The sequence below is a fragment of the Lonchura striata genome, chromosome 23 (assembly GCF_050655825.1).
Source record: "Lonchura striata isolate lonStrDom1 chromosome 23, ASM5065582v1, whole genome shotgun sequence".
NCBI lineage: Eukaryota > Metazoa > Chordata > Aves > Passeriformes > Estrildidae > Lonchura > Lonchura striata.
In genome coordinates this window covers 6,341,224-6,367,437 of record NC_140725.1, presented here as the reverse complement: position 1 = coordinate 6,367,437, position 26,214 = coordinate 6,341,224, and the positions used below count along the sequence as shown (strand labels likewise).

Here is a 26,214-nt window from a genome sequence, read left to right as displayed (position 1 = left end):
CTTGTTACTGCAGCGTCTGGCTCTCGGATGAGCGTTCGACCCCTCCGAGAGTTTCGGGAGGCGTTCGGGGATCCCGGCCGGCCGTGAGAGCCGGGCAGCGAGCGCGGCTGTGCCAGCCCGGGGCGGCTGCGGGCCGGGGCCGGCCGGGACAGGGGCAGAAAGGCCGGTGTGCTCGTACGGGCCGTGCCCCGGGTTCTGCTCGGACAGAGGCGCTGTCCCCGCGGTACTCGGTACCGGCACTGTCCCCGCGTTCCAGCGTCGGTACCGGGGCTGTCCCCCTGTCCCGGGTCGGTACCGGCTCTGTCCCGGGTCGGTACCGGCTCTGTTCCCCTGTCCCGGGTCGGTACCGGCTCTGTCCCCCTGTCCCGGGTCGGTACCGGCTCTGTCCCGGGTCGGTACCGGCTCTGTTCCCCTGTCCCGGGTCGGTACCGGCTCTGTTCCCCTGTCCCGGGTCGGTACCGAGACTGTCCCCCTGTCCCGGGTCGGTACCGGCTCTGTCCCGGGTCGGTACCGGCTCTGTTCCCCTGTCCCGGGGTCGGTACCGGCTCTGTTCCCCGGTCCCGGGTCGGTACCGGCTCTGTTCCCGTGTCCCGAGTCGGTACCGGCTCTGTCCCAGGTCGGTACCGGCTCTGTCCCGGGTCGGTACCGGCTCTGTTCCCCGGTCCCGGGTCGGTACCGGCTCTGTTCCCCGGTCCCGGGTCGGTACCGGCTCTGTCCCGGGTCGGTACCGGGTCTGTTCCCCTGTCCCGGGTCGGTACCGGCTCTGTCCCGGGTCGGTACCGGCTCTGTCCCGGGTCGGTACCGGGTCTGTTCCCCTGTCCCGGGTCGGTACCGGCTCTGTCCCGGGTCGGTACCGGCTCTGTTCCCCTGTCCCGGGTCGGTACCGGCCGGCGGGGGCGGGGCCAGCCTCGGGGGCGTGGCCCCGCCAGGCCCCGCCCAGCGCCGCGCGGGGCACGCCGGGATCGCCGCGCGCCGATCGCGCCTCCCATGGTGCCCCGCGCCGGCTGAATGGGGCAGAGCCAAGATGGCGGCGAGCGCGGCCCCGGCGGGCGGCGGGTCCCTGTTCGAGTGCCCGAGCTGGTGAGCGGCGGCGCCGAGGGGCGGAGGGGCGCGGGGCTGCGCTCCCGGTGCCGCAGAGTGCTGGCCGGGCCGGCGGGGTCAGGGCGCGGCCCTCGGTGCCGCCATCGACAGCGCCGCGGGGGTCCGGGCCCTCCCTGGGGTGCCGAGTTTTTTCCTCAGAGCTCAGGCAGAATCCGTGGTGTGGTAGGAACTAGATATCCTGTTCGGGAGATGTGTCCGGTACATCTGTCAGCTTGGAAGTAGGCTGGGGTTTTTGTTAGCTTGAGTTCAGCAGTCAGGGCTGAGTGGAGTGCTGGAGACATCGCGCCCATGCCTTGGGCTGGGTCAGGGGTGGGAGAGCCCTCGCTGGAAGGGATCTCTGAAAACGTCCTGCCGCACGCCCCTGCCAGAGCAGAGCTTGGCATCAGGGTGCCCTTGTTCGTTTGTTCTATGTTTTGGTCATTGCTGAAGAAATCTTGGCTCTTCTGCCTTCTTTGGGTGTCGCAGCACTGGGATGGGAACGGAGGCACTGGGATGGGAACGGGGCACTGGGATGGGTACGGGGCACTGGGATGGGAACGGAGCTTTGGGATGGGTACGGGGGCACTGGGATGGGTACCACAGCACTGGGATGGGTGTCACGGCACTGGGATGGGTACCAGGGCACTGGGATGGGTGTCACAGCACTGGGATGGGTACCACAGCACTGGGATGGGTACCAGGGCACTGGGATGGGTACCAGGGCACTGGGATGGGTGTCACAGCACTGGGATGGGTACCAGGGCACTGGGATGGGTGTCACAGCACTGGGATGGGTGTCACAGCACTGGGATGGGTGTCACAGCACTGGGATGGGTGCTGTGGTATTTTAAATCACACAAGCACCCCATCCCACCCCACCTGAGAGCTGGAGTTGTGTGCTCCAGCCCTGCCTGGCCCTGCAGAGCCCAGGCTGGCCCTGCTCACCCAGCTGTGTTGCACCTCTCAGTGCTTTGTGACAGTGCTCAGTGCATGAGTGTGTTGGCATTTAGACCAGGTTTTTAAATACCTGCTTTAGTTGGTAAAGCCATTAAACTTCTCATGGAAGAGACTTCCTCATGTATTTTAGGGTCTTATTTGTGCTGAACATACACAATAATGATCATCTATATGAGACAGGATGGTGTTCCATAAGATGATGACACAATAAACCAGTTAAAGTCAAAGATTATTCTGGATATTCAACTTGAAATTTGAAGTATCATCCATTTTTTTCCCCCTAGTGTTTTTATACAACAGTGATCACAATATACATTATATTCCATGTAAATTTGAATTATTTGTACTTTTGAAAGCTGTAGATGGAGGAGCTGAGAGAACACAGCTTATAAAATGCTCAGTCTCAGTGTCTTGCATGCTATTGTAGAAGAATTCCTAAAGAAATCCCATCTGGAGGAGAGAACTGTAACACCTGTAATTGTGAGGGCCTCTTCAGATATCTGTTTTGTGTCTTACCTGCAGGGCAGGATCTGACAGAGAGAGTTTCCCTTTTTCCTGCCCTGGTTTGGTTCTGAAGCACAGTCTGTTTTGCTGGATGAGAAATGAGGTGGAATCTGGGAGATGATCCAAACCCAGTGGTCAGGGGGGCATGTTTGGGTGCCAGGTCCTGTTCTGTTCTCACATTTTTAAGATTTTTTTTGTAATTCACTTACTGCAACCTGAATCTTCTTTTACAATAATATTCCAAAATAGTTTTGGATACAGCAAAGTTCCTGTCTGGACTCTCTCCTGATACATTGTGAGGAAACTTTTTATTTTCTCTTGGACTCTGTTGTATCCTTACACATTGTAATGGTTTTAGGGACCCAGCTGGGCAATTTGTGTGTTTGTAGCTGTAAAGTAAAGGAGTGCCTGAGACAATTTGGTCTTGTCCAGTTGGCACATGCAGACATGGCAGCTAACACCACTGAAAGCTTTGTGTTTTTCCTTAATGTTGCTTTTGAAGCCCAAAAGCTGTTTGATAAGAGGAAAAATAAAAAAGTGAGCTAGCAGGAAGCCAGTCTGGAGAGCTTCCAGTCACAGTGCTTGTGTTCTGAACAGTGAACCCAAAATGGGAAGTGTTAGGTGATGTAGACTGGTGATAACCATGGCCTCATCCCTTGGTGGAAGTGGGGAGCTCTCCTACCAGCTGGATTTATTTATTTCTGTTTACTTTTCTGTTCTGCAAAATAAGTAGAGTATATTTGATGCTAAAGCTCTGGATGCCTTCTGCTGATATTTCTGAGCTGCAGCTTCCAGCTCATGGTTTTTAAGTATTTGCTCCTTTCAGAGCCAACCAAAGAGCACAGATATGATGTGGAATCAGTCTGGGTCTTTCCCAGGTAGGATTCTCCAGGCTGGAGGTGGTTCCAGGAGCAGGTTTGGATCAATACTGGTCTTATTGAAAGCTCTGGTTTAGGAGGATATAAAGGCACCCTGCAGGAAGCCTGGTCTTAAACGAGCACCAAAAAGTCTCCTGTGAAGCATTGTAGGGCTTCATTCCAAGAGCTTTGGGTGACCAAAAGTATGGAATTGCAGAGTCTTCACAGTCAGAAGCAGATTCTTCTGTAATAAATTATCTTCCGTCTCCTCAACCTCTATCAAAATCAAAATCAAAATCACAGTCTTTACCTAAATGTTTATTTTCCTGCTTCTAAGGAAAGCTGGCTGGGGCCTGTGAACACCAGTCATATAAGAAATACACCTTAGATGTACATAATCAAAAAGAGTAGTCTTTTTCCTGGCCTTTAATTTGTTGCCCATGCTTTTGAGGTTTGCCTCTATCATTTTACCTCTTCTTCCATAACTTGCATAGTATCTGAGTACTCCATTTCCAGAAAAGACTTCTGCACTGAAACTCCTAGTTTTCATCCAATTTGTGGCTTTGATTTAGTCTTTTTGCTGTTAAAAGTTGCTTCTTCATAATCATACAATACTTATTATTTCTTTCCTCGTGTTTCCAGCAGCTAAACTTAAGACAGATGAAAAACAGTGGTTGCCACCTGAATAATATTTGCTGATGCCAGAACATGTTTATGCATGTACTGTAGCTCCTCTGTACCTGTTAGCCAAGATTTGGGCTGTGCATTTACAGCTGGCATAAAGGGGGTGCCACTACTTCTTGTAGATTAAAATTCAGCCATTCCATGAGATCAGAAAATGTCTTTAGATAACAATTAGACATCTTAGTTTGATTAAGAATTTTGCAAGCTTTCTGAGCTGGCTTTATGTAGTAGAAGTGATTTCTCTGAGGTACAGGTTATCTGGTGTATAGTTTTGAAGTGACCATCAGATGTTTAGTGGATACTGCCTGCCTGTCCTTTAGTCCTAGTGTAACTTGTATTTGGAATTGTGACTCTTTCTTTACTCTCTTTGAGACATTAGTAGTGGGGATGTCAGGTTTGTCCTGGAATGGACATACATTAGAAATAGTTTGTTTGAAAGCAGCAATTGTTTATCTTTAGCTTCTTTGGCCAAGAACTGGCTATTCCTGGTGATGCTTTCACACAGATTTCTGGAGAGAATGAGCTCCAGAATTCTGCAAATTCCACCCTGTCCTTGAAGTTGAACATGAAGGTGTATACATGAGTCACAGAGGCCAGGATTGGTAGGAAGTGCCTAAATTTAGGTTCTGAGTCCACGTTTTGAAACCCAAATAATTGACCTAATTTTAAACTAACACAATAGAACTATGGCTGTCCTGTCTATGTCCTTAATGCAACAATTCCAAAATTCTTGTAGTGACTTACATCAGTCAGGCTGCTGAGTTTCAGCTGGATATAGATATTATAACCCTGCTGGCAGTCAGCATTGAATCTGCACTGTGGAAGAGATTCTAATTTGAAAAACTTCAGTTCTCTTACTTGGCACATTCCAAAGTGTTCATGGCCTTGTCCTTCTTTTCCAAAATGCTTTATCTTTGTTAAAGAGACATAGCCTGGCCTGTGGAGCATGAAGTGGAGAAAACAAGGAAACCCAATTTTCTGTTTCTAGTACAGAAGAAAGATTTTGTTGCTTGTAGGTATTTAAATATTTTAAAAACCTTTGCTGGAAGCTGGTTTTATTCAGTGGTATCCCTTGTGAGTATTTACTGCTGATCATTGTAAGCAGTTGATGCCTTCTGTGAGGCCAGCAAATCCATGTGTGCAGCTGCTGTGGGAAATCCCAAGCTGGGAATGCTCCTGCTCTCCTTGCCAATCAGCTCTGTTAATTCCCTGGAAGGTTTCACATCCCCCCCAGGAGTTTCAGGATTTGGGGGGCAGTCAGAGCATCCTTGGGTCTCAGTCAAACTCACTCAGCTAGTGACCACACAGTCAGTGCATTTGCAGGTGTTATTTTCGGGTCACTTGCAGGGTGCAGCCCTGGGGAGGCACTGGGGACTGTGATGCACCATCTGGAAGGTACAGAAAAAATTCCTTCTCATTTTCAATCACAAGCACTTGTGCTGGAGCCAAGGTGTGGTAGGAGAGCGTTGGCCTTGGGGCAGTGCTAAGGGCTCTTTGTGTTCTGTAGAGAGAACAATCTGCTGGCCTCAAGTAATTCTCCATCCTTCAGAACAGTGCAGGAAAATCAGTTTAGTGGATACTTTAGCACATAGTGGAATTAGTTTAGTGGAAAAGGACTTTTTTAACATTGGACATAAAATAGGGAAAAGCTGCTCTCCTGTAACAGCATAAGGCCAGCTTTCTAACAAACTTTCTTCTAGCAGATTTTTGCAAGAGATTTCCTTTCATATTTTACTCTTTGATCCATGAGGAGAGAGGTCTGATGGGGCAGAGCATGTGAAGGGTGACTGATACTTCCAAATCCAGGCATTACTTCTGATCTTTGGTGACTCTGGAGCTAATTGGTTTTGAATATAATACTGAAAAATCTTCCTACTTTTTTCCTTAAAAGGCTTTTCAGGTATCTAACTTGGGCAGCCTGAACTGTGACATTGGCTTAAAATGTTCCAAAGAACTTTTCTGTCAGAAATTACTTCTGTGAATTTGTTTTCATGGTACCATAATCAGTATTTACAACCTTCCTGTGTTCAGTGTTTTGCAGGAATAGGTAGATGGGGAAGTCCTGCCTAGAAAGGATTATTTACAGTCCAAAAGAAGCCAGAGAATAGGTAGATTTTTCTAGCACTTTAATTCATAGCTGAAGGCACTGCCTTGTAATACTGCTGGGCTTGGTTTATCTGTTGGAAATAAAGTTGAGGGTAGAGGCAGAGTAAAAATAAGATCAGGGTGAAACTAAAGGTGAAGGGGGCAGTGATAAAGCAGAGCTGGTATATAGCAAAAGAAGACCATCAGACAGGATTCAGCTGTGCTGGAGCTCTTGGGGGCTCTCCTGTGACCTGACAGGTACAGGGAGGAAGTTGCTAAAATGTGTTAGGACAGGCTGACCATTGAGTATCACTGGAAGAGATCACTGGAAAGGAAAAGCAGAGGCTAAACTGAGTAAGAAGTAGACTTGTAGTATGAATTTGTTGAAAGGTTGACCTATTTGGAAAGAGGAAAAAAAAGTTGGGGAAGTAGCTGTTGTTGGATCAGAGTAAGGCTGGTGTGTGAAAATTACCAAAAAGTTGGGTTGCAGAGTAACCAGAACTTGGCAATTTCACAGGAAGGGGGGAAAACAAGTTTTCCAGTGCTCAGGGGCAGAAAGAGGGAATGCTGAGAAGTGGACTGGAATCCATGAAAGGAGCCTGTGTTTCAGTGGAAGCTGAGCACTGAGATCTGCAGGGAGCACAGGAGGAGACAGTGCTCAGGTGTAGCCTGGCTGTAAGCTGCTCGAGCAGTACCCAGGAGGAGCTTCCCTGGCTGTGCTGGAGGAACTTCAGCTCATCACACAGACTGTGTCCCACCTTTGGGAGCATTTCTGCTTGGTGCTCTGTCCCCCACATCACCATAATCCCATTTCACTGGTGAAGTCACCACTTCAGCAAATCGTGCTGGAGTTTAGCATCTTCTGCTTTTGCTGCTGTTGTTTTTTCATCCCAAACAGTAGGAGTCAGTATTAAACATATACTTGTTAGGGTGGTAAATCCACAGTCTTTGAGAAGGGCCTGAAAAGAAAACTTGTGAAAGTCCCAAATGGTCAGTTGAGAAAGGGCCAGAGCAATCTGGGCAGGATAGTGTAATGGCTTGGAAACAAGAAAGGAAAATGCCTGGGAAAGAGATGAAGTAGAAATAACAGGAGACTGTGTTCTTTCATGAAATTATTGAGGGGAGCTGACCTTGCAACACAGAAGAAACCAATAAATGTAAGGCACACCCCAGAAATGTGAACATCTGTATTTAACCCCTTCAAACAACTTCACCTACCAGACCTTTCTTTCTTCTGCAGCCACCCTGACAACTGCCCATTGTCACTCTTCCCTGGGCTGGCTCCATGCACTGAGCAGAATGGGAACATGATCTCTGCCGAGTTCCTCAGCAGGGCAGCCAAGAACTAGGTCACTGCTGCTGCCTGGAAAGCTGGTCCAGCCTTAGAGACAAGCAGCAGAGATGTTACTGTGAGGAAGTACTAGAGATGCATATTCTGAGATATCTGAGCAGAAAAAGATCCTTTGTGCCCAGAGCTGAGGGATCCTGTGTGGTGCAGGTGGCACAGCAGGGTCCTGGCTTTGAGCACTGTAGGTGCCCAAGATGTTCCTGCTACCCTGTGAGAAAATGATGGGATTTTCATATTTTTCCCAAAATACTTCTGCTTGCATTGGTGTAGGTTTGTTCTATAGCTCAAGCAGCTCTAATACTAATAAAATTTCTATTAAGTATTTTGATACTATATTTTTCCTTTATTTTCCAGGGCAGGGAAACCACCACCTGGCTTACATCTGGATGTAGTCAAAGGAGACAAACTTATTGAGGTATGGAATTAGTGCACCAGTAACAGAACATTGCCCATCATTTTCCACACTTATTCATTAGTATTTCCTTTCCCTCATGTATTCATTACCTTCAAATCAGTTTTGTTTCCTCTGAAACAATGAACGAAGTGACTTTTCTTTTGTCTGTGCAAAGCAGCCTTGTGCCATGCAGGGCTTCCATCAGTTAAAGCTCTTCCCTTTGTACTGTTTGTTTGAGAAACCTGTCTAGTCAGTTAATTTTTTTATTTTGCATTACAGTCAGATTAACCAGGCATCCTGTATTTTGCAAGAGTGCTGCTCTGTCCTACAGGGTGAAATACACTTTGATTTGATTTTTCCTCCCACATTCAGGATCTGTGAGCAGTGTTGTAATCAGCACAGATACAGCAAGTTATTTTTATTACAGCACCACCTCATTCTCTATTTCATATTTTAACTTACATCACACTGAAAGTAATAAATAAAGTCTCTTTACCATTGTTGACAGAAAGAACCAGAACCAATGAATGTATTTCTGCTGTGGAGAGACTCCTAAATTGAAGCTGTCTAAAACAGAAATATTTCTGGGTGTAGTGGTTTGACACTGGCCAAGTACCAGGCACCAACAAGTCATTCACTTATCCTTTCCTGCTACAGTTGGGCAAGGGAGAGGGAAAAAAGTTAATGAAGGGCTCATGAGTTGAAATAAGGATTGGGAGAAAAAACCACTCTAAGGGCAAAACAGGTTCAAATTTAAAGGTATAAGGTAAATATATTCTTAAAAGAGTCAGAGGAGGCTAACAAGAAGTAAAATAAGCTTTTTTTCCGCCAGCCCCTCCCTCTTTGCCTCCAACAGTGCAGGGAGATTTGGTGGGGGTGTGAGGGTTTTGGTCAGTTCATCACTTGACATCTTCTGTTTGCTCAGGGAGAGGAGTCATTTTTCTGCTGTGCCATTGGGTCCGTCCCATGGGCAAGCAGTCTTCCCCAAACTGCCGTGGCATGGGTCACTCATCCATGGGGTGCAGTCTTTTAAGGCTGGGCTGCTCTAGTTTGAAAGCAAAAGGCCCTCTCTATCCATTGGGGTCTCCACTGGATCAGAGCTTTCTCTGGCATCCACCTGCTCCAGTGTGAGCCCTTTTCCCACGGGCTGTGGGTGGATCTCTACATCCCCCATGGATCCCCACGGGCTGTGGGGGGATCTCTGCATCCCTTGGGCATCCCCCATGGATTCTCACAGGCTGTGGGAGTATTTCTGCATCCCCCGTGGATCCCCACGGGCTGTGGGAGGATCTCTACATCCCCCGTGGATCCCCATGGGCTGTGGGGGGATCTCTGCATCCCCCAGGAATTCATGGATTACAGGGACACGGCTGTTTCACCATAGTCCTCCCCACAGCCTGCAGAGGAATCTCAGCTCTGGCACCTGGAGCACCTCCTCCCGCTCCTGCTCCACTGCCCTTGGTGGCACCATATTGTTTTCCTTCATGTGTTTTCCTCAGCTCCTCTTCTCTGTCTAGAAGAAAGAAACACTGCTTTTAGGTACCACTGCCAACAAATCCCACTAATTTAAAGATTCTTGCCAGATCCCATAGCACCGAGGCAAGCAGCACTTGGATGTGATCCTTGTTTCCCTGTCCAATACAGAGAGGTTTTCAGTTTTGTCTTTTCTGGTAGCCAGCAGTGACCAAGGAAGAGCATTGTAAAATCCTGTGAGGTATTGAGCACTTGATACTAACCGAGCCATCGGTGTCCCAGCCTCGTGCAGAGGCCTGAGGTCACCCTGTGATCGCTGGGTCTGCAAAGTGCAACAGCAAAACAAGCCATGCAGTGTTTAAGCTCAGTGTGTGAAGGAAGACACTGGGTTATAGCTCAGAGGCACAGAACATTTTGGAAACAGTGTTGAATTGAAGGCAATAAAGCTGTCTTCTCTGTTGATGATCTGTTGCAGTAGCTGCCATGAATTTGTGTCTTTGCAAAATCTCTAGGAAGTGCTGCCCAGTCAGGGCAGTACTGTTTGCGTGTAACAGGTGCAAATGAAAACTTACAGGATGCTTTTGGTTTCAGCTGTGGGCAAGAAGGAAAAATGGTTTGATCCGTTTTTATGGTAACTGAAATTGTGAGGTAACTGCTTGCAGAGCTGATCAGTGTTTGTGCAGGAATTAGCTTCCACTTGATACCAGAGCTGTGTTTATATAAGACTTACTTTCAAATTTGCAATAAAAGGAAAAGTTAATACTCCTCTGTTTTTTTACACTGTGGAATCATAGAATTCACTAGTGCAAAGGTGTTGAGCATGGGAAGAGTCAGAGTGCTAAACCAAATGAGTAAGGAACTGCAGAATATGGGATATAAATCTAATGCTGGGAAATTAAATCCTCAGAAAACCTAACCAGGGTTCCCCAAAAGATGTGATGTAACGAACAGTTATGTTGTTCTTGGATCAATATCTGGATGAAACAACTCTAATCTTAAGGGAAAATATCAGTAAGACTCATGAAATTATGGTCAAGAAATGCAAGGTAAAGCCTCACAAAGGCATTCAGGGAGGAAGTGGAGCGGTCTGTTTACAGGTGGAATTAAAAAATTAAATAAAATTCAACCAGGAGGAGACTACATACTAGTTCAAGCTCTTCATCTGTGGCTTATACTTGGGTTAATTTGGAGGTCTTGTGAAAACCAGCATTTGTGAAGACACAGAAAGTGATGATAAAGTGGCCATGTGAGAGCAGAACCCAATAAACTCAATATAGTGATTTCTCATGGTTTTAATCTGAATATTCTGAGGCTTTGAGATGCATTGCTCTGCACCAGACAAACCAATTCAGGGGAGACACCTGCATGTTTTACATCTCTCAGTTGGAGGAAAATCACTTGCATTTTGCATTTGCACTTCATCTGTCAATAGACCACGTATTTACACATGAATTGCCAATTGAGCTGTCATTGTTGCCTTAATAAATGAGATGTAGACTCACAGAGATTTTCTGGGGGGTTGAAATCTAAGTATTGGCACTCTTTGGGATTTTCTGCCAGCCTGTGTATCACTAAGGGGATTGATGGAGTTATCATTCTGTCTAGCTGTTTGTTTCTACAGAATTGCTAGAAATTTAATAATCTTGTAGTGCTGGTTGAAACTGGCCAGAGGTTTAGAAGTTACTTGGTTTAGTAGGGGGTGTTAGAGCTGATAAATATGCACACCTTGATCACCTAAATGCTCTTTTTTATAAGATGGCAGGCCAAAATATGTTAGTTAGTAGATTTCACAAAGCAGTTACTGTCATGAATTGATGCTTTAATTGTATACCTTGGGTTGGGGGGAATAAGACATTTAACAGAGTATTATCTAAGGGACCAATCAATCATAAAAATGTCATGATGCATACAAGTGTGGAGTCAGGTTGTTCAATTAATTCTTTTAAACATGCATAAATAAATGCTTATTACTGAATAGCAGATGATGAGAACTTGCAGCATGGGGGCTGACAGATAATTCAGTAGAACTCTGGAAAATCCAACCTGGAAAATACACAGCATGTGTATAGGGGAAAAAATCAGAAAAAAAACAGTGGGGAAGTGGTAAAACCATAGCTGGTAGGTAGGTGAATAGATGTGATTGACAAGGTGATCTGCAGTAGAAGCTGAGGTCCATGGTGGGATTTTTGTCCTCACAGATAAGACAAAGGAGTATAAATACTGTTCTTATTCCAGTCTGTCTCCTTGTTTTCTGTATGACTTGGTGGTGCCCCAGGGCGAGTGACTGTGTGGGTGCTCCTTGTGTCATCTGGCAGCTCAGGAACCCCCAGCCCAGCCCCCTGGGCTGGCCACACACTGGCTGCTTGGAGCTGAGCTGTGCCTGGTGTGTGCCTGGCCAGGGGAGGAGCAGACACCTGCCTGACTGGAATGCTGCTGCCAGAGAGGAGATCCTGGGATCACCCACCCCGTGCCTGGAATCTGCTGCTTCCGTGGAGCTGCTGGGACGTGCAAAGGCAGACTGATCCAGCCCCCAAACAGGGGAAGATGAACACAGGGAAAAAAAGGCTTTGCAAGCCAAAACCTTTGCTCAGACATGTGGCAGTGGGATCAAGGAGGGGATTGAATAGCTGGGAATGCAGGGAGGCAGGGGGAGAAATCCAGGTGCTCAAGCAGGCAGGATGTTAGTTCATCTCAGACCACCTCTTGAAAGCAGTGTTCTTCTGAACCAAGATGTGGAAGATGTATCAGCATTCCCTGGATGATGCTATTGAAACATGTTTGGGCTTTGGAAAATGTTTCAGAAAGCAGGAGAAGCCTGTTAACAGATATGTAACATGCAGCCAGCCTTTGCCTTGTGCAGCTGGAACAGGAAAGTACAGATTAGATGAAGTTCTTGGGATGCAGTGAGAAGGTTCTGCACATGCTTCTCAGTATTGCAGCATTCAGGTGCAAGTGTTCATTTAACAACACAGTTTGGTCACTTGAATACTGTAGGACTTTGTCAACATCTCCCTCCCTTTATAAAGATGTTTATGTAACTGATATTAAGAGTTGTAAGGTATTTTTTAAAAAAGATATTAGAACTAGGATTAATAAAGAAGAAATACCTGAAATTAATGGTTTACTTGAATAGACTAATACGGATTCAGATCACAGCACGTACTCAGTATAGTTTTGTCCTTTTATACCAGAGGTCTGAACTCTCCTGTAGGTCCATTTCTGTTCAGAAGTATAATTTTGATGTCCTGTGTCAGACTGGAGATCACCAAGCACCAGTTCCTGTCTTAGACAAAGCCTGAAGTCATCCATGGAGGAATGTGTTAAAATCTCTGGGAGCAGATGTCAGAGAAAATCTCCTGTATGAGGTAGTCTAATGCTTTGAAGAGTGACTGTCCTTCCCAGAATGTCCAGTGTTGGCTGGTAAAGAAGGGAATAACTGGTACTCTCCCATATTCAGCTGTTCTGATTTTATAAAGAGCAGACTTGAGTTTATGTATTTAACAGTGCCAGACTAAACTGAAATATTGATGAGCTGTTGATGGTTTGTCTTGAATTTGCTCTATTTATACATTTGTTCTTGAATTTTTTTCAGGAAGATCCAAAATATTCTAGGAGTCTAATATTCTTCTCTGTTTGATATTCTGCCTCAGAAACTCATCATTGATGAGAAGAAATACTATCTCTTTGGGAGAAACCCTGATCTGTGTGATTTTACCATTGACCACCAGTCTTGCTCTCGGGTCCATGCTGCCTTGGTCTATCACAAACATCTCAAGAGGGTTTTCCTCATAGATCTGAACAGCAGTAAGTAGCGTGGCATTTAACCAGACAGAAGAGCTATACTTGAGTGCTTAAACATTCTGAATATGAGACACTTTTTCCTTTTCCATTGTTGTCTGCACTGTGGGCAAATGGATATAATTTGAATTTGCATTGTAGGGAAAGACAAGGGTTAGGGCAAAGGAGTGTTTGCTCCAGTCAGCCTACAGTTGCCTCCCTGGGTGTTTCAAACATTTCTAACTTGTAAAAGGCCAAAAGAGAGTAGGAAAGTGACTTGACCTTCCCATTATAATTTTAGAATCCTTGTCTTCTGAGGGTGATTTCCCAAGCTCTAAAACCTGTCAGGTGTTTTATTGCACTGTCCAGACAGTACATTGGAATACAGAAAGTAAAAGGTGTTTGTAGTTTATTTCCAGTGATTTTTTGAGGATTTCTGGTGTGTGTTATCTCAGTTTGTGAGATGGTAGGTCTATATAGCTGATGCTTTCAGCAGTACCTCAGTGCCTTGTACCTTGGAACAATTGTTACAGTTTCTGAGATTCTCAAACTTGAACTGCAATACCATGATCCCAAGCTCAGCAGACTATTCTGCATTTTGATGTCCTCAGCACATGGCACGTTCTTGGGCCACATCCGTTTGGAAGCTCACAAACCCCAGCAGATCCCCATCGACTCCACGGTTTCCTTCGGAGCCTCCACCCGCGCGTACACTCTGCGGGAGAAGCCGCAGACGCTGCCCTCCGCAGTGAAAGGGGACGAGAAGATGGGTGGTGAGGATGAGGAGCTGAAGGGCTTGCTGGGGCTGCCAGAGGAGGAGACAGAACTGGATGTGAGTATGATGGCACACTGCCTTGATGGCATTTCCAGCAAGGACAGCATTCCCTGCTCGTTTGCTTAGTCATGGAATCATTTAGTGCGGGGACGCTGGACTCCAGGACGGTTTGGTTGGATGGAGACCAGAGATCTCTGAAGGCTGCTCTTAGAATATCTGGTTTATTAGAGAGGGTGAAAGGCCCTGCTTGGAGTCACCAGACGTGACCCATGGCAGGCCCCAGGGAGTGGGGGCAGGGAGAGGCAAGGGGTAGAGGGAGATAAGAGAGGATCCCAAGAGGATGTTCCAGGAGAGGGGCAGTTCCAAGAGAACAGAAGTTCCAAGAGAGCGTCTGGCTCCTCAGGGACTCCTTGTCAGGGGCTTCAAGGTGGGCTGGAACAAGACTTGGGCCAATGGGGTCACAGACTCCTGATGCTTCAGGGGAGGGTTACAGGTGTGGGATGACCCAAACATTTTGGGGAGTGAGATAGAACATTCCATTTGACCTTTGGATCTATCTGTAGGCAAGGGCATTGTTCAACCAGAAGCGGGGATTGTCTTCATCCTGGCTGTACTCTTGTTTTCTACTTGTTCAGTAACTAAGCTTTGGTATCTCAAAACTTGTTACCATCTCAATCTCTGTATTTTCTAAATCTTTTGCCAGGCAATCATATTTATAAGGCTTTCTTGTTTCATCTTCCCCAACAATTTAGGTTGGAAAAGACCTTTAAGATCATCAGTCCATAAATCTAACGGGGAGGTTGAAACTAAACAGTGTCCTGTGCTCTTCTGATGTGCACAGTCATGTGATTACATCAGACTTAATACATTAGTTGCTTAAACTCTTTCATTTCTAAATTTGCTGTTAGAATCTGACAGAGTTTAATACAGCCCACAACAAAAGGATCTCCACGCTGACCATTGAGGAAGGAAACTTGGACATCCAGAGGCCAAAGCGAAAACGGAAGAACTCCAGAGTGACGTTCAGTGATGACGATGAGATCATCAACCCGGGTAAGGAGTTTGCTTTAATCCTCAGCTGATGCCCTTCAGGACTCCTTCCAGCATGCTCATAGGGATTCCTCATGGGTGCATATGGATAAGGAGAAGATAAATTTGGCAGCCAATATTTGGGATCTGCTATTTCACAGAATCTGCTACCACATTTCACTGAAGTCCGGGACCTCTTTCTGTATCTTCTGTTCTACCTGAAAAGTAACTGCAAGCTCTGAGCAGGATGGGGATATCAAACTCAGCTTCATTGTTCAGTACTCTGTCATACTGGAGAAATGTCAGGGGTCCAAATAGAGGAAGGTGGTTCACATCTGTTGCCCTCTTTAGAATCTCAGTGGGAACAGAACTTGTTTGCTTTTCACCTGTCCTTTAACATTTTCTTTTCCTGTTGCCTCTGGGATGTCTTGAGCTTAGAGAGTTTTTGCTACTTTTCTGCACATCTAAACCAAGGCATTTCTAATCCTCATTCAAACCGATGCATTTGAAGATGTATCCAATTCCAAATTAATCTTTTTTTCTCCCTTAGCTGTTCTGTATTAAGGGCATTCTTATCAACCATACTTTATTTGGATAATATTCCTGTTAATAAGAGCAGCTAATTAGTAGGCAGGTATTCTGAAATACAGTGTGGAGGTGGTTCCTTTGGCACCCAGAGCGACCATTTTGGTTTATAATGTGATGCAGTTCAGTGCTCAGAACATCCTAATGCAAACACCAATCATTCTCATCCCAAAAAAAAGATAATTTTTCCAGACTTTCAGAGGCTGCTTCTGACTCCTGCTTCAAGGCCCCCCAAGGACTTTAGGGACCAGCTGCTGTGCCTGTAGCACATGCAGAGCCTTGTCAGCAGCAGATTTCAGCCCAAACGCCAGCTTGTCTGATCCCAAACCACTCATCCAGCTGCTCCCCTTCTCCATTGGAGAGAAAGCCAGGGTGCCTGATGAGCCACCTGGAGACAAAGCCACTGGATGTTCCTCCTTTTATTTGCTCACACTTCTGCTTACTGGGAGGTGCTGGAGTGCTGGCTTTGGGAGGAGGAGGTCTGTTCCAGCTTTTCATACAGATTCCTTTACCCCACAGAGGTTGTTTTTCCCATGTGCTCACTGATGGCATCACTGGTGGCATCCCTGGTGGTGCTCTCTGATCCATCACTTTCTTGCTTTGCAGAGGACGTGGACCCGTCTGTGGGGCGGTTCCGGAACATGGTACAGACAGCAGTGGTCCCTGTTAAGGTACGGTGTGACTCCTGACTTTCTCATTAGCACATTACATTGATGAACTCACTTCATGATTTATGAATTGCACCTTAGAGTGCTCCCACATGGGAGGTGTTTCACTGTGAAGCAGAAGTCATGTTTGTGTTTCACAGTTGTCTTTTTTAGCAAATTTGACCGTTTCCCTTTGAATCCAGCTTTAGCTTTTTTCTTTAATAACACATGGGATCAATGGTGATTTTTTTTTTCCTCCCAAAAAGAAACACTTTCTAGAAATTTAGTGCATTAGTTCCAGGTGTCAGGTAAAACTGTGGGAAATGTGGAAAATAGAAGGGAAAAATGAGAGTTTGTTTGACATTTCATAAGTTTGTGTACTAGAATAAGCAGGTTTGGGCTTTGCTCCAAGATGAGTGTTCTGCCAGTGTTCTATTTAATTGGAATATGTAAGGAAAAAGAAAGATCTGCACAACTTCAGTGCAGCTAAGCCACTGTGTAACAGCAATTTCACTTGTTGGTGGTATAGACTAAATAACATCATGTGGAAAAGGATTATATTCCACAAACCCAGACTGCAGGAGAAGATTCCAGTGATCAGGAGCAAAATTACCCAAGTGGTCTAGAAGTTGCAGTTTCTTTCTGTGGGGGAGGGAAGGTTTGTGTTATAATGCTCTCAGGCACAGGGTGGGACTTGGAGTGTTGGGTGCAGGGCCAGGAGTTGGACTCAGTGGGCTGGTGGGTCTGTTCCAACCCAGGACATTCTGTGACCTGCTCGGTCCTTGTTCAGGATGGGGACTGGCAGGAGTGTAAAGGAGGTGAAGAGGTGCTCAGACTTCATCTAAGTTACATCTGAGTGTCAGCTTTTGTCTCCCTTCCTGCACTGTGCACCTCTAAGAGTTATTGTTGTGGTTTTCAGGAGAACTAGAACTTTCAAGGGAACTTTGTAGGACAAAGACTGGGACTGGTCTGTTGGCACTTTGTAGCAGATTTAGGTGCCTCTTGCGGGAGGTGGTCTTGGCACCCAGTTTAAACATGCTGATGGTTTCATGCATTGTGACTGATTCTTGAACTCCTCCTGCCTGCAGAAGAAGCGCCTGGAGAACGCGGGCTCGCTGCCCACGGACGAGTCGGCGTCGCGGCGCATGCAGAGCTTCCCCTACAGCGGAGGATTGTACGGGGGGCTGCCCCCCACCCACAACGAGGCGGGCTCGCAGTCCCACAGCGTCCACGGCACCGCGCTCATCGGGGGGCTGCCCATGCCCTACCCCAACCTCGCCCCCGATGTGGACTTGACTCCAGTTGTGCCCTCCACAGTGAACATGAACCCCGCTCCAAACCCCGCTGTCTTCAACCCTGAAGCTGTGAATGAACCCAAGAAGAAGAAATATGCCAAGGAGGCCTGGCCGGGCAAGAAGCCGACCCCGTCCCTGCTGATCTGAGCTGGGCTAGGGAGGGTAGGAGTTACCAACTCCAGAAACTTTTCATGTGCGGTATCGTCTTTTTAAAATTTCAGTGTCCTAACAGATGTAATACCAAGATTGGAGGAGTGAAATATCCTTTAAAGATCTGTCTTCAAATGTTTTTATATGTCTGTTATAAAAAAAAAAAATACAGCTCCTGTCTCCTTTTGAACCAAAACCCCTACAGCTTTTTCTTAGCCACCACTGTCCCAGAGGTCTCTGTGCGGAGTTTGGATCCACGAGTCAAAGGGGCAGTCACACAATTTCATTGTCACTTACGGCATGACCCTGCAGGTCCGTGTATTTCAGTGCTGGGCTCACTGTGGTGACACTGTTCCTGCTGGACATTCTCACAGCAGGGCAGCTCTGTCAAGAGGAAGTGTTTGTGGGGCCAAGCTTTGCAGAATACCATTGGAAGGAGTTGTAAAACTTGCAGAATATAGGTCAGCTTTTATTTTTTATATTTTCAAAACCCCACCAGTGTGGGGCATTGTCTTATTATTATTATTAGTTCAGCTAGAGCTTGTTTTGATTTCCACATAAAACACTAGATCATCCCATGAGATGAGATGGATAAGCAGGGAAGCAGGTGGGTTCCTTAGCTTTGTTCCAGTGCTGCAGAATAGGGTATGTGGGATGGATACAGGGTGCAAATGGTCGGGGTGTCCAACAGGATCAGGCACTGTGCCGTGGAGACTCCCCTGGATAACTCAGGGTGAAGTTAACACAGTGGAGTTTCTTTGAGACTTGATGGCCCCTGTCACTGAAATAGTTTCATTTTTATTTGCAAATGGAACTTTAGAGTATATGAGATTCATCAAGACAAAAAGCTGGGAGGATTGGTGTGTTCCCCACACCTAACATTTTGGCTGCTGGGAACTGCAGGAGAGAAGTGAGTGCTACTGAGAGCCAGAATAGGAATTCTCAGTGGACTTGGGTTATTGCTCAAGCCCTTTAGTTCCTTGGGTTTATATTTCAAAATTATTCACATACTCAGATATATTGTGGCTGTACTTTATGCAAGGTAAGGCCAGAGCTTTGTACACACTCTAATGCAGTTCAGCTACAAGTCACATTCCTTTGCTGTTTGGGGATCCAGGAAATGTGCACCAAAATGAGAGCATGTACCTGGCTGTTCCCTGTGTGCAGGACTGCAGCTGTTTGGGGAGGTAGGGGCAGGTTGCTGGGGCAGGGCTGTTTAGTGAGCTGGGATGCTGGATGGTGCTGGATCAGTGCTGTGTTCCACTGAGATGGGATGCCAGATGCACCAGACCCGTTTCAGACAGATGCCCCAAAATCTGAATTCTGCCCCACAGTGATTGCTTCTATCATATCCCTGAGGTGCCAGCAGGCAGCTGCCCAGCTCACAAGAGCCATGGCTTTAGAGACTGTTCTGTTCCCTCCCCACACCATCACATGCAGCTCACACTGTTCCTTGTGTGGATTCAGCACCTGCTCCATGATCCAGCTGTGCTGCTCTGTGTTTAAGTTGCCATTGATGATACAGCTGTTGGGCATTTGTTTGCTTCCCAGTGCTCCCACAATGACTCAAAATTTCATCTATTTAGTCTGGCCTGTATAGTTTTCATTTCCCAGCTAGTTGCTTTCTGAAGGCAACTCTTTAGAGTAAGATTAGTCAGGACAAACAAAAGTTGAGCAGGTTTCCTTCTTTTTATTTTGGGGTTTTTTGTTTTATTTTGGGGGTAAGAGGGTTGGGGGTTTTTTTGGGATTTTTTTTCTTTTGCAAGTGGCTCTTTGCAAGATTTTTCTTGACAAGGGAAACTTCACTGCTCATTTTTTTAAAGCTCTTCTCCTCTCAGACTCTGAACCAGCTCTTATTATTTCAGAGCTTAGAAGCCACAGCTGGCCACGAGGGGACAGGAACATCAAGGAGCTTTGTACAGACATTTGTACACTTGTGTAATATGTAATAGGCCTTTTCACACTTCTGTTGAGCTTTTTACCTGTAACCTTTACTATGTTGTAAATTAAATGCAGATTTTGCCAGGTTGGAGAGTGTAGTGTGTTCATTCCAGCGTGCACTGGTACAGCTGAGCCTGCATGTCGTGCTGTGGCTCATGGGAGGATCCTGCCATGGCAAAGTTCCCTTCTCCCTGCAGGTCTTGTCCTTGGGCTGCCTCAGGCTGCAGCTCCTAAAGCTGCCCCAGCTGTGACCTGCTCTGCTGCCTCATGCTGCACTTCGGTACACAAGTGACACCTAACAGTGGATTTTGAACAGTGGTTGCTTTTGTTTTGAGTCGAGTTTTATCTGGTTCTGGCACAATTCTCTTTGTAAGTTTACTCCAGAGCCCAGCTCTGCTGCTCCCATTGCTCCGCCTGCTCCTTCAACAGAGCGAGGCCTTGGGCAGGCTGAGGCACCGTCCCCTGCCACAGGCTCTGCAGCCTGCCCTGGCCTCTCTGGGCTGTCACCCTGCCCCACCTCGCTTTGCTGTGGAACAAAGCCACCACAACAAGACTTCCAGAGTCACCAGCTGTGCAGACTTGCCAAAGTGTGTGCCAAAATAAGAAATGCTGGCAGCAGCCTCTGGAACATGTGGCAGCTCCCTGCTCTCACCCCTTGCCAGTTCATGTCCATAGGGAGACTTGGTCTTCATCTGACTTGTGAGGCTGCCCCAGCAGTCCTGGCAGAGGGGAGACCCTCCTTGTTGCAGTCAATAAGGCTTTCAAAAGCATTACTCTTCACACATCAAGCTTCTCTAGAAAATTTCAAATCACACAGCTTTTAGTAAACATTGCCAATTTTGTCCTGTTTTCCAAGCAAATTCTCAATGCCAAAATCACCAATTCACATGTAGTGTAGTGTGATCTCATGCCCTCCTTTTCTCTTGCTGTTGGCCATCACAGCACTCGCTGAGGACTGAGAAATCCTACGAACACGCAGAAAACCAAAAGCCAAACACTGCTGGCAGCAGAGGCAGAGCTGTTGGTTTTCACACACTCATCATACTTCATAAAATCGACTTCCCTGATGGCACACAGGTGATCCACACGGCATTCCTGCTGGCAGGGCTCCAGGTCATACCTGGCAGAGTTAAACTCATAGTACAGCTGCAAGTAGTGGGGGTCCCTGGAGAGCCTCTGCAGCACCGTCTGCATGGAGTGTGCAGAGCCATCAGGGACCTGGAAGGCTTCTGTCAGCCTGTACTCTTCTTCCCACTCTGGGAACTCTTCCTGCCATGCTGAGGCCATCTTGTTGGCATGAGTAAGGTTCAAGTAGTAAGTCACCATATCCTGAGGGAGAGAAAACAGAATTGGGGAGACACCGGGACAAGATGGCTCTGGAGTGAGACACTGGGTCAGGCTTGGCCCCCCCTACCCCAAGGGCCCAGCTGGCCTTGACAGGGCTTCCTACCCAGATGGGCACCTCCAGAACCCACCCCAAATGGAGCCTGTTTCCTAAGGAGTGAAGGCGTGGCTTTGCTCTGCTTGACTTTGACCTCCAAACATCAGAAGCTTTGAGCCTAGCCTGCTTCAGACATGAGTCAGTTACTATCAACAGTACCCAGCAGCAGAAGCAAGGGCTTACACGAGCAGTTTCCTTCCCAGCTGTGAACAAACTGAAGAATCAAGTTTTTCACAGCTTCTGTTCTCTGTCTCTTTGCCCTTTTTCTCTCTGCTTCACTGACTCCCCAGCCTTGCACAGAGTAGTTTAGCATTCACTTCTATGCTATAAACATGTAAACAGAGCAACTGTAGAGAGCTTCATCCACTACAAAGGAGGACATAACCACCCATCCTCCACCTCTTGGCAAACAGATGCTGTCCCTACAATTCATCCTCAATTTATATCCACTCCAAATGCATCATTTTAGCAAGTAGAGGGACACAATTTTTCAGATGGTTTAAAGGTTTTGAAGGGGGTCTGACAAGTTTGTTATTACTCAAAGAGTAGTTCTGTGACCCATATTATCCGGGGAGCAAAGCAAGTGTCAAATTAAACTTACTAAGACATGAAGAACACCACAAAAACTGTCTGACCCTGCCTAGGGAAACTCATCCCAGCAGGATGCACTGGCTGCCAGGGCCATGCTTTGACTCACTGATACTCTGACTAAATCTTTGTGCCAGACACGAGGCTGAAATATCCTCTCCCACACAGCCACTCAGCTTCTGTGGACTGAGAAATCCTGAAAGGCCTCTTCTGACTACAGGGGGAATTCAAGTTGCTCAGAGCTGCAGTGTGGTGCACACAGGATTCCCTACCAAGACCTGCAGGGTGTCCTGATCATAGCTGACCACCCGAATCGCAGGGTTGTTGGCTCCATTGCTCACTCCAGGTAATGTTGTTTTCCAGGGAGTCACTCCACGGGCCAGGAACATGACATTGATTGGAGTACCTTCACAGAAATGCAAAGCAAACTGTGACTGGAGACCACGGCTTGTCCCACACCCTGTCCCCATCACAGTGAGCCCCTGGAGCAGATTGCACTGCCAACAGCACCTTTGTCACCAGCTCCCAGCACCACCACACACACAGAGATTAACACATGGAACCATGCTGGGGACTGAGCACAGGGAATGGGCTCTCCAATGCTGGCAAAGCCTCTTGCAGTGAGGGTGGCCAGGGAACCACACTCGGCAAAGATGTTCGCCCAGAGCACCCCACACACACACAGAGATTCAGCATTGCTCCCTCAGCAATGCCCAAACCCCTCAAGAGGGAGCAGGCAAGAAGCTGCCAAGCATTAAGGCAAAATAATATTTGAGGGTGAATAGGAAGGAGGGCAGGAGCTACAGACTGGGGGTAGAGATGAGAACCACTGTTGCCTCTTGTTGCCCAAAGCATGTCAGATGCTTTTGCTGGCTTCTTAGCCGCTTTTAGCCAACAGCCACTAAAAGCCCTGATGGACAGTGATTGTGAGAGCTGTCACACAGGTGCTCGGGTGACCAGAACAGGTACCTGTGGGGCTGTAGAACATGCGAAAGCTGTCGGTGTGATGGTGCCCAAAGAACTGGGCAGCAATCACACTGTGGTGCTTCTGCACAATGCCCAGGTACCGCTCGTTAAAGCCCCTCCGGAACCAGGGCTTGCCCCGTTTCTTCTCGAAGAAGCCAGGGGGGACGTGTCCCACAATGTAGACCTACAGAAGCAAGAGCTGCCCTGAGCACAAAGCCCACACCACCCATGGAGCACCAGCCAGCTGCAGCTGCACCCAGAGGGAGCAGAGCAGGAAGAGCTTCCAGGCTGGGGAGAAGCTTTATTTTTTCAGTCTTTTTAATACCATTTCATCTGCTCTAGAGGCGTTGGTCAGTGTTTCTTCCAGCCACTGGAACTGCCCCCCAGGATCCTCCTCACCAGCTGTCTCATCATTCTGGTCATAGTACAGGTTGGTGTTGAGGACAACCATCCGTCCCCTCATCCCTGGGCCAGGCAGCTTCTCACTGTAGAAAGCTCCTTAAAAATGAAACCAACAGAGGAAGAGCTGTAGATCAGCTCACATGGGTGGCTGTGAGCCCAGATCCCATTGTTTCCACCTCTCTCTGTTCTTAGCAACAGCCACAGCAGGGTCACTGCTTGGGACGGTGCCCTGACCACTCCAGGATGTGGATTTGGAGTGAGTCTTTCCTGTGTGTCTCCCCAAGTGAAGGGAGACCTGAATGGGTACAATGGGCAGCACCAGGAGCTGGGCAGCTCTGGAGAGCCCCAGCACTGCCTGCACCAGCTGCCACCTTTAAAGATATTTTTCCTCCCTTTGCAGGTCACCACTGCATTCTTTCCAGTAACTTGATAATGGCAGAAGAGACTAAAGTATAAAATAATTTCTCTTCTTGCAAGCAGAGTTCCAAGACAGAAATCAGCACTAAATTGGAGCCTACCTCTGCAAATTTTCTATGAATACTGCTGCTCTGAGCATAGAAACAAGGAAAATCGTTCATGGTATTCTCCTACCCCTCCTCATATCCCCAGCATGCTCTAAACACAAGCCAGTGGTGCCAGACCTGCTCTGAAGAGAGGAAGAGAGGCATCACTCAGCCAGGGCTGCCACAGCTCTGCTGTTTGTTTGTAGATCCTGTGCTCCTTCCCAGGAAACTGATTCTTGGGGTGGAAGTCATGATTGCCCATCGCTGCATAGACCTTGGTACCTGGAGACAGAGCCAAGGAGGGGCAGGAGGTCAGTGGTGCAGAGCTCCTCCAAGCTCCCCGAGGCACTCCCAGCCTTGGGAACAGAGCTTTGCCAAGGCAGCCATCCTCTGCCCCGGGCTGACACTGCCCAGGGCACCACATGGCTCTGACCCACCCCTGGGACAAGCCACCCAGAGCCAAGTGACTGAGCTGTCACCAGCAGTAATGCTCCTTGCCCCCTGCTGACACAGGTTATGTCTGAGAGTTTCCTGCAGCCTTTTTTGCCTTCATTACTAACAACAGAAACCCTTCCTTTCCCCTCTCCTGAGTAAGCTAACCTGAAACATGAGTGTGCATCAATGCTGTATGGCACAGCAGAATTGAGGCCACCAAACAAGTCCCACTGACCACAGCCCTTTCCCTGTCTCACTTCTGTCATTTCTCCATCCTGGTTAACCTTTCCCATGAGCTTCTATGCTCCTCTTCCCTTCTCATCTCCTCAAATCCTACCTGGAAATGTCTCTTTTATCAGAGAAGTCAGATTTGCTATTATGTGCAGAACCTTTTCTTCTCCGAGCTCCTCATTGGGGACATGGGGAGTGTCATCTCTAGAAAAAGAGAAGCAGCACAGTCACTGTCTGGGACTAACAGGGTCTGTGCTTACAGCAATGAGCAGGCACAGAACTTGCCAACTCCTCTCTGTGCCTCCTAGAAGAGAAAGTTTAAGCTTTTAGGTGCAGAAGTCAGTGCTATATTGACTGGCCAAGACAATGAGGGAGTTTCAAGAAATTGCTCACAGGGAAAATGAGCTCCACTCTAAACTTGCCAGAGTCAAGGAGTGCTCAGACAACACTCTCAGGGATGCACAGGGTGGGATTGCTGGGGTGTCTGTGCAGGGCCAGAAGTTGGAATCCATGATTCCTGTGGGTCCCTTCCAGCTCAGGCTGTTCTGTGATCCCAGGATTCGCTTTACCTTAAAACTCCTGTGCAGAAGGGCGTGAAGGGGAGGCTCCCTCCTCCTAGGCAGCACTAAAGCTGCCTGGAAACACTGCAAGGGTCAGCACTTTGCAATCTGAGGGCATTTGATCTGCAATAATGAGGCAGAGCTGTTTGCACAGCTGTGATCACCATGAAACAAGGAAATGCCTCTAGTAATGCAGCAATCTAGGGCTGCTCCATGTCTGTGTCTGTACAGCATTTGTAGATGATGCTGGACTGTCCACAAGCCCACTGGAGAGAAAGAACATTCAAAATCATGTCAGAGGGCTGGGGGAAATTGCTTGAGGGAAAAAGAATACTCAACATAAGGTCACAAGAACCAATAACTACATCTAAGTAAGAACAGGCATCTTCAGGGACAGAAAATGAAAACATGAGATAGGTGACAGCCCTGCAAACTGGAACTGGAGATTACAGCAAGTTGAGACTGCACTATCAGAAGAATGCTATCTACACAGTCACTATGCAAAACAAAACTTTTACCATCTGCAAATGCTATTGGGGCCTCCCAGAGGACAGGGGACCCACCCCTGGAACCCATACTAGGAGAGAAACATCCTCCACTGGGGAGGTTCCTCTGACTCCTGAAGCAGAACTGTCCCTTCAGGTCTCCCAGCCGCCTCGCAACCAGAAGAAACGCTACAAGCTGGTTTACAGTGCTCTCCTCCCACAGCTGCTTCCCCTGGGCATTCCAGATGCTACGACTCACTGTGGGATCGGACAGGATGCACAAAGGACGGACAGCGTTTTGTCATCTCACTGCCACGAGCGTCTCGTCAGCGTCGAGCGCCCTCGCTGGGGTTGTGCTTTCCTCTTGTTTCGCATTACAAGGCACGCTCTCCCTTTCAAAGCGGGGACCGCGTAAAGAGCCCCGACACACCACGGGCTCCGTGCGGGCTCCGCCGCCCCTGTCCCGCCCAGCCCCGGGGTCCCTCAGGCGGGCCCGGCCCCTCTCACCCGGTCCAGAGCACGAAGTCCGGCGCGGCCAGGCGGCGCCGCATGGCGCGGGCGGCCGAGCGGAGCAGCCTCCAGGGCGCATCGCACAGGTAGCTGCCCCACGGCCCGGCGGGCCCGGCCCGACCGCCGCCCGAGGGGCACGGCCGTCCCGCTGCCGCCGCCGCCTCGTACCCGGGGTCCCAGTGCAGGTCCGTGAGGTGCCAGAACCTCCCGGAGCCGCCGACCGCACCGGGCAGAGCCACGGCCAGTAGGTACGGCAAGGGCAGCAACAGGAGCTCGCGCGTGGGCTGCATGGCAGAGACCGCCACGGGCACCGGGGCTCGGCCGGCACCACAATCCCGCCCTCACCGGGACCCGGCCGGCAGTACAATCCCGCCCTCACCGCAATCCCGCCCTCACCACAACCCCGCCCTCACCGGGACCCGGCCGGCACCACAGTCCCGCCCTCACCAAAATCCCGCCCTCACCGGGACCCGGCCGGCAGTGCAATCCCGCCCTCACCACAACCCCGCCCT

General features: G+C 48.3%; 2 protein-coding genes and 1 non-coding gene across 3 annotated transcripts; 2 read left to right on the top strand and 1 right to left on the bottom strand.

The window, feature by feature from the left end:
• The first annotated feature begins 1,006 nt into the window (after positions 1–1,006).
• On the top strand, positions 1,007–19,665 carry PPP1R8 (protein phosphatase 1 regulatory subunit 8). Its single transcript, XM_021554769.3, has 7 exons — positions 1,007–1,080; positions 7,870–7,930; positions 13,033–13,186; positions 13,771–13,991; positions 14,843–14,987; positions 16,155–16,219; positions 17,284–19,665. The coding sequence occupies exons 1-7, from the start codon at positions 1,025–1,027 to the stop codon at positions 17,635–17,637; spliced, it is 1,056 nt and encodes a 351-aa protein (XP_021410444.1). The 5' UTR covers positions 1,007–1,024; the 3' UTR covers positions 17,638–19,665.
• LOC116184442 (small Cajal body-specific RNA 1) lies at positions 9,629–9,792 on the top strand. Its single transcript, XR_004149211.2, has one exon.
• On the bottom strand, positions 19,311–26,088 carry SMPDL3B (sphingomyelin phosphodiesterase acid like 3B). Its single transcript, XM_021554768.4, has 7 exons — positions 25,700–26,088; positions 24,254–24,351; positions 23,620–23,763; positions 22,902–23,074; positions 22,580–22,760; positions 21,883–22,016; positions 19,311–20,910 (listed from the first exon to the last, which is right to left on the bottom strand). Exons 1-7 carry the CDS (start codon positions 25,990–25,992, stop codon positions 20,518–20,520), a joined length of 1,416 nt encoding a protein of 471 aa, XP_021410443.3. The 5' UTR covers positions 25,993–26,088; the 3' UTR covers positions 19,311–20,517.
• Positions 26,089–26,214: the final 126 nt, after the last annotated feature.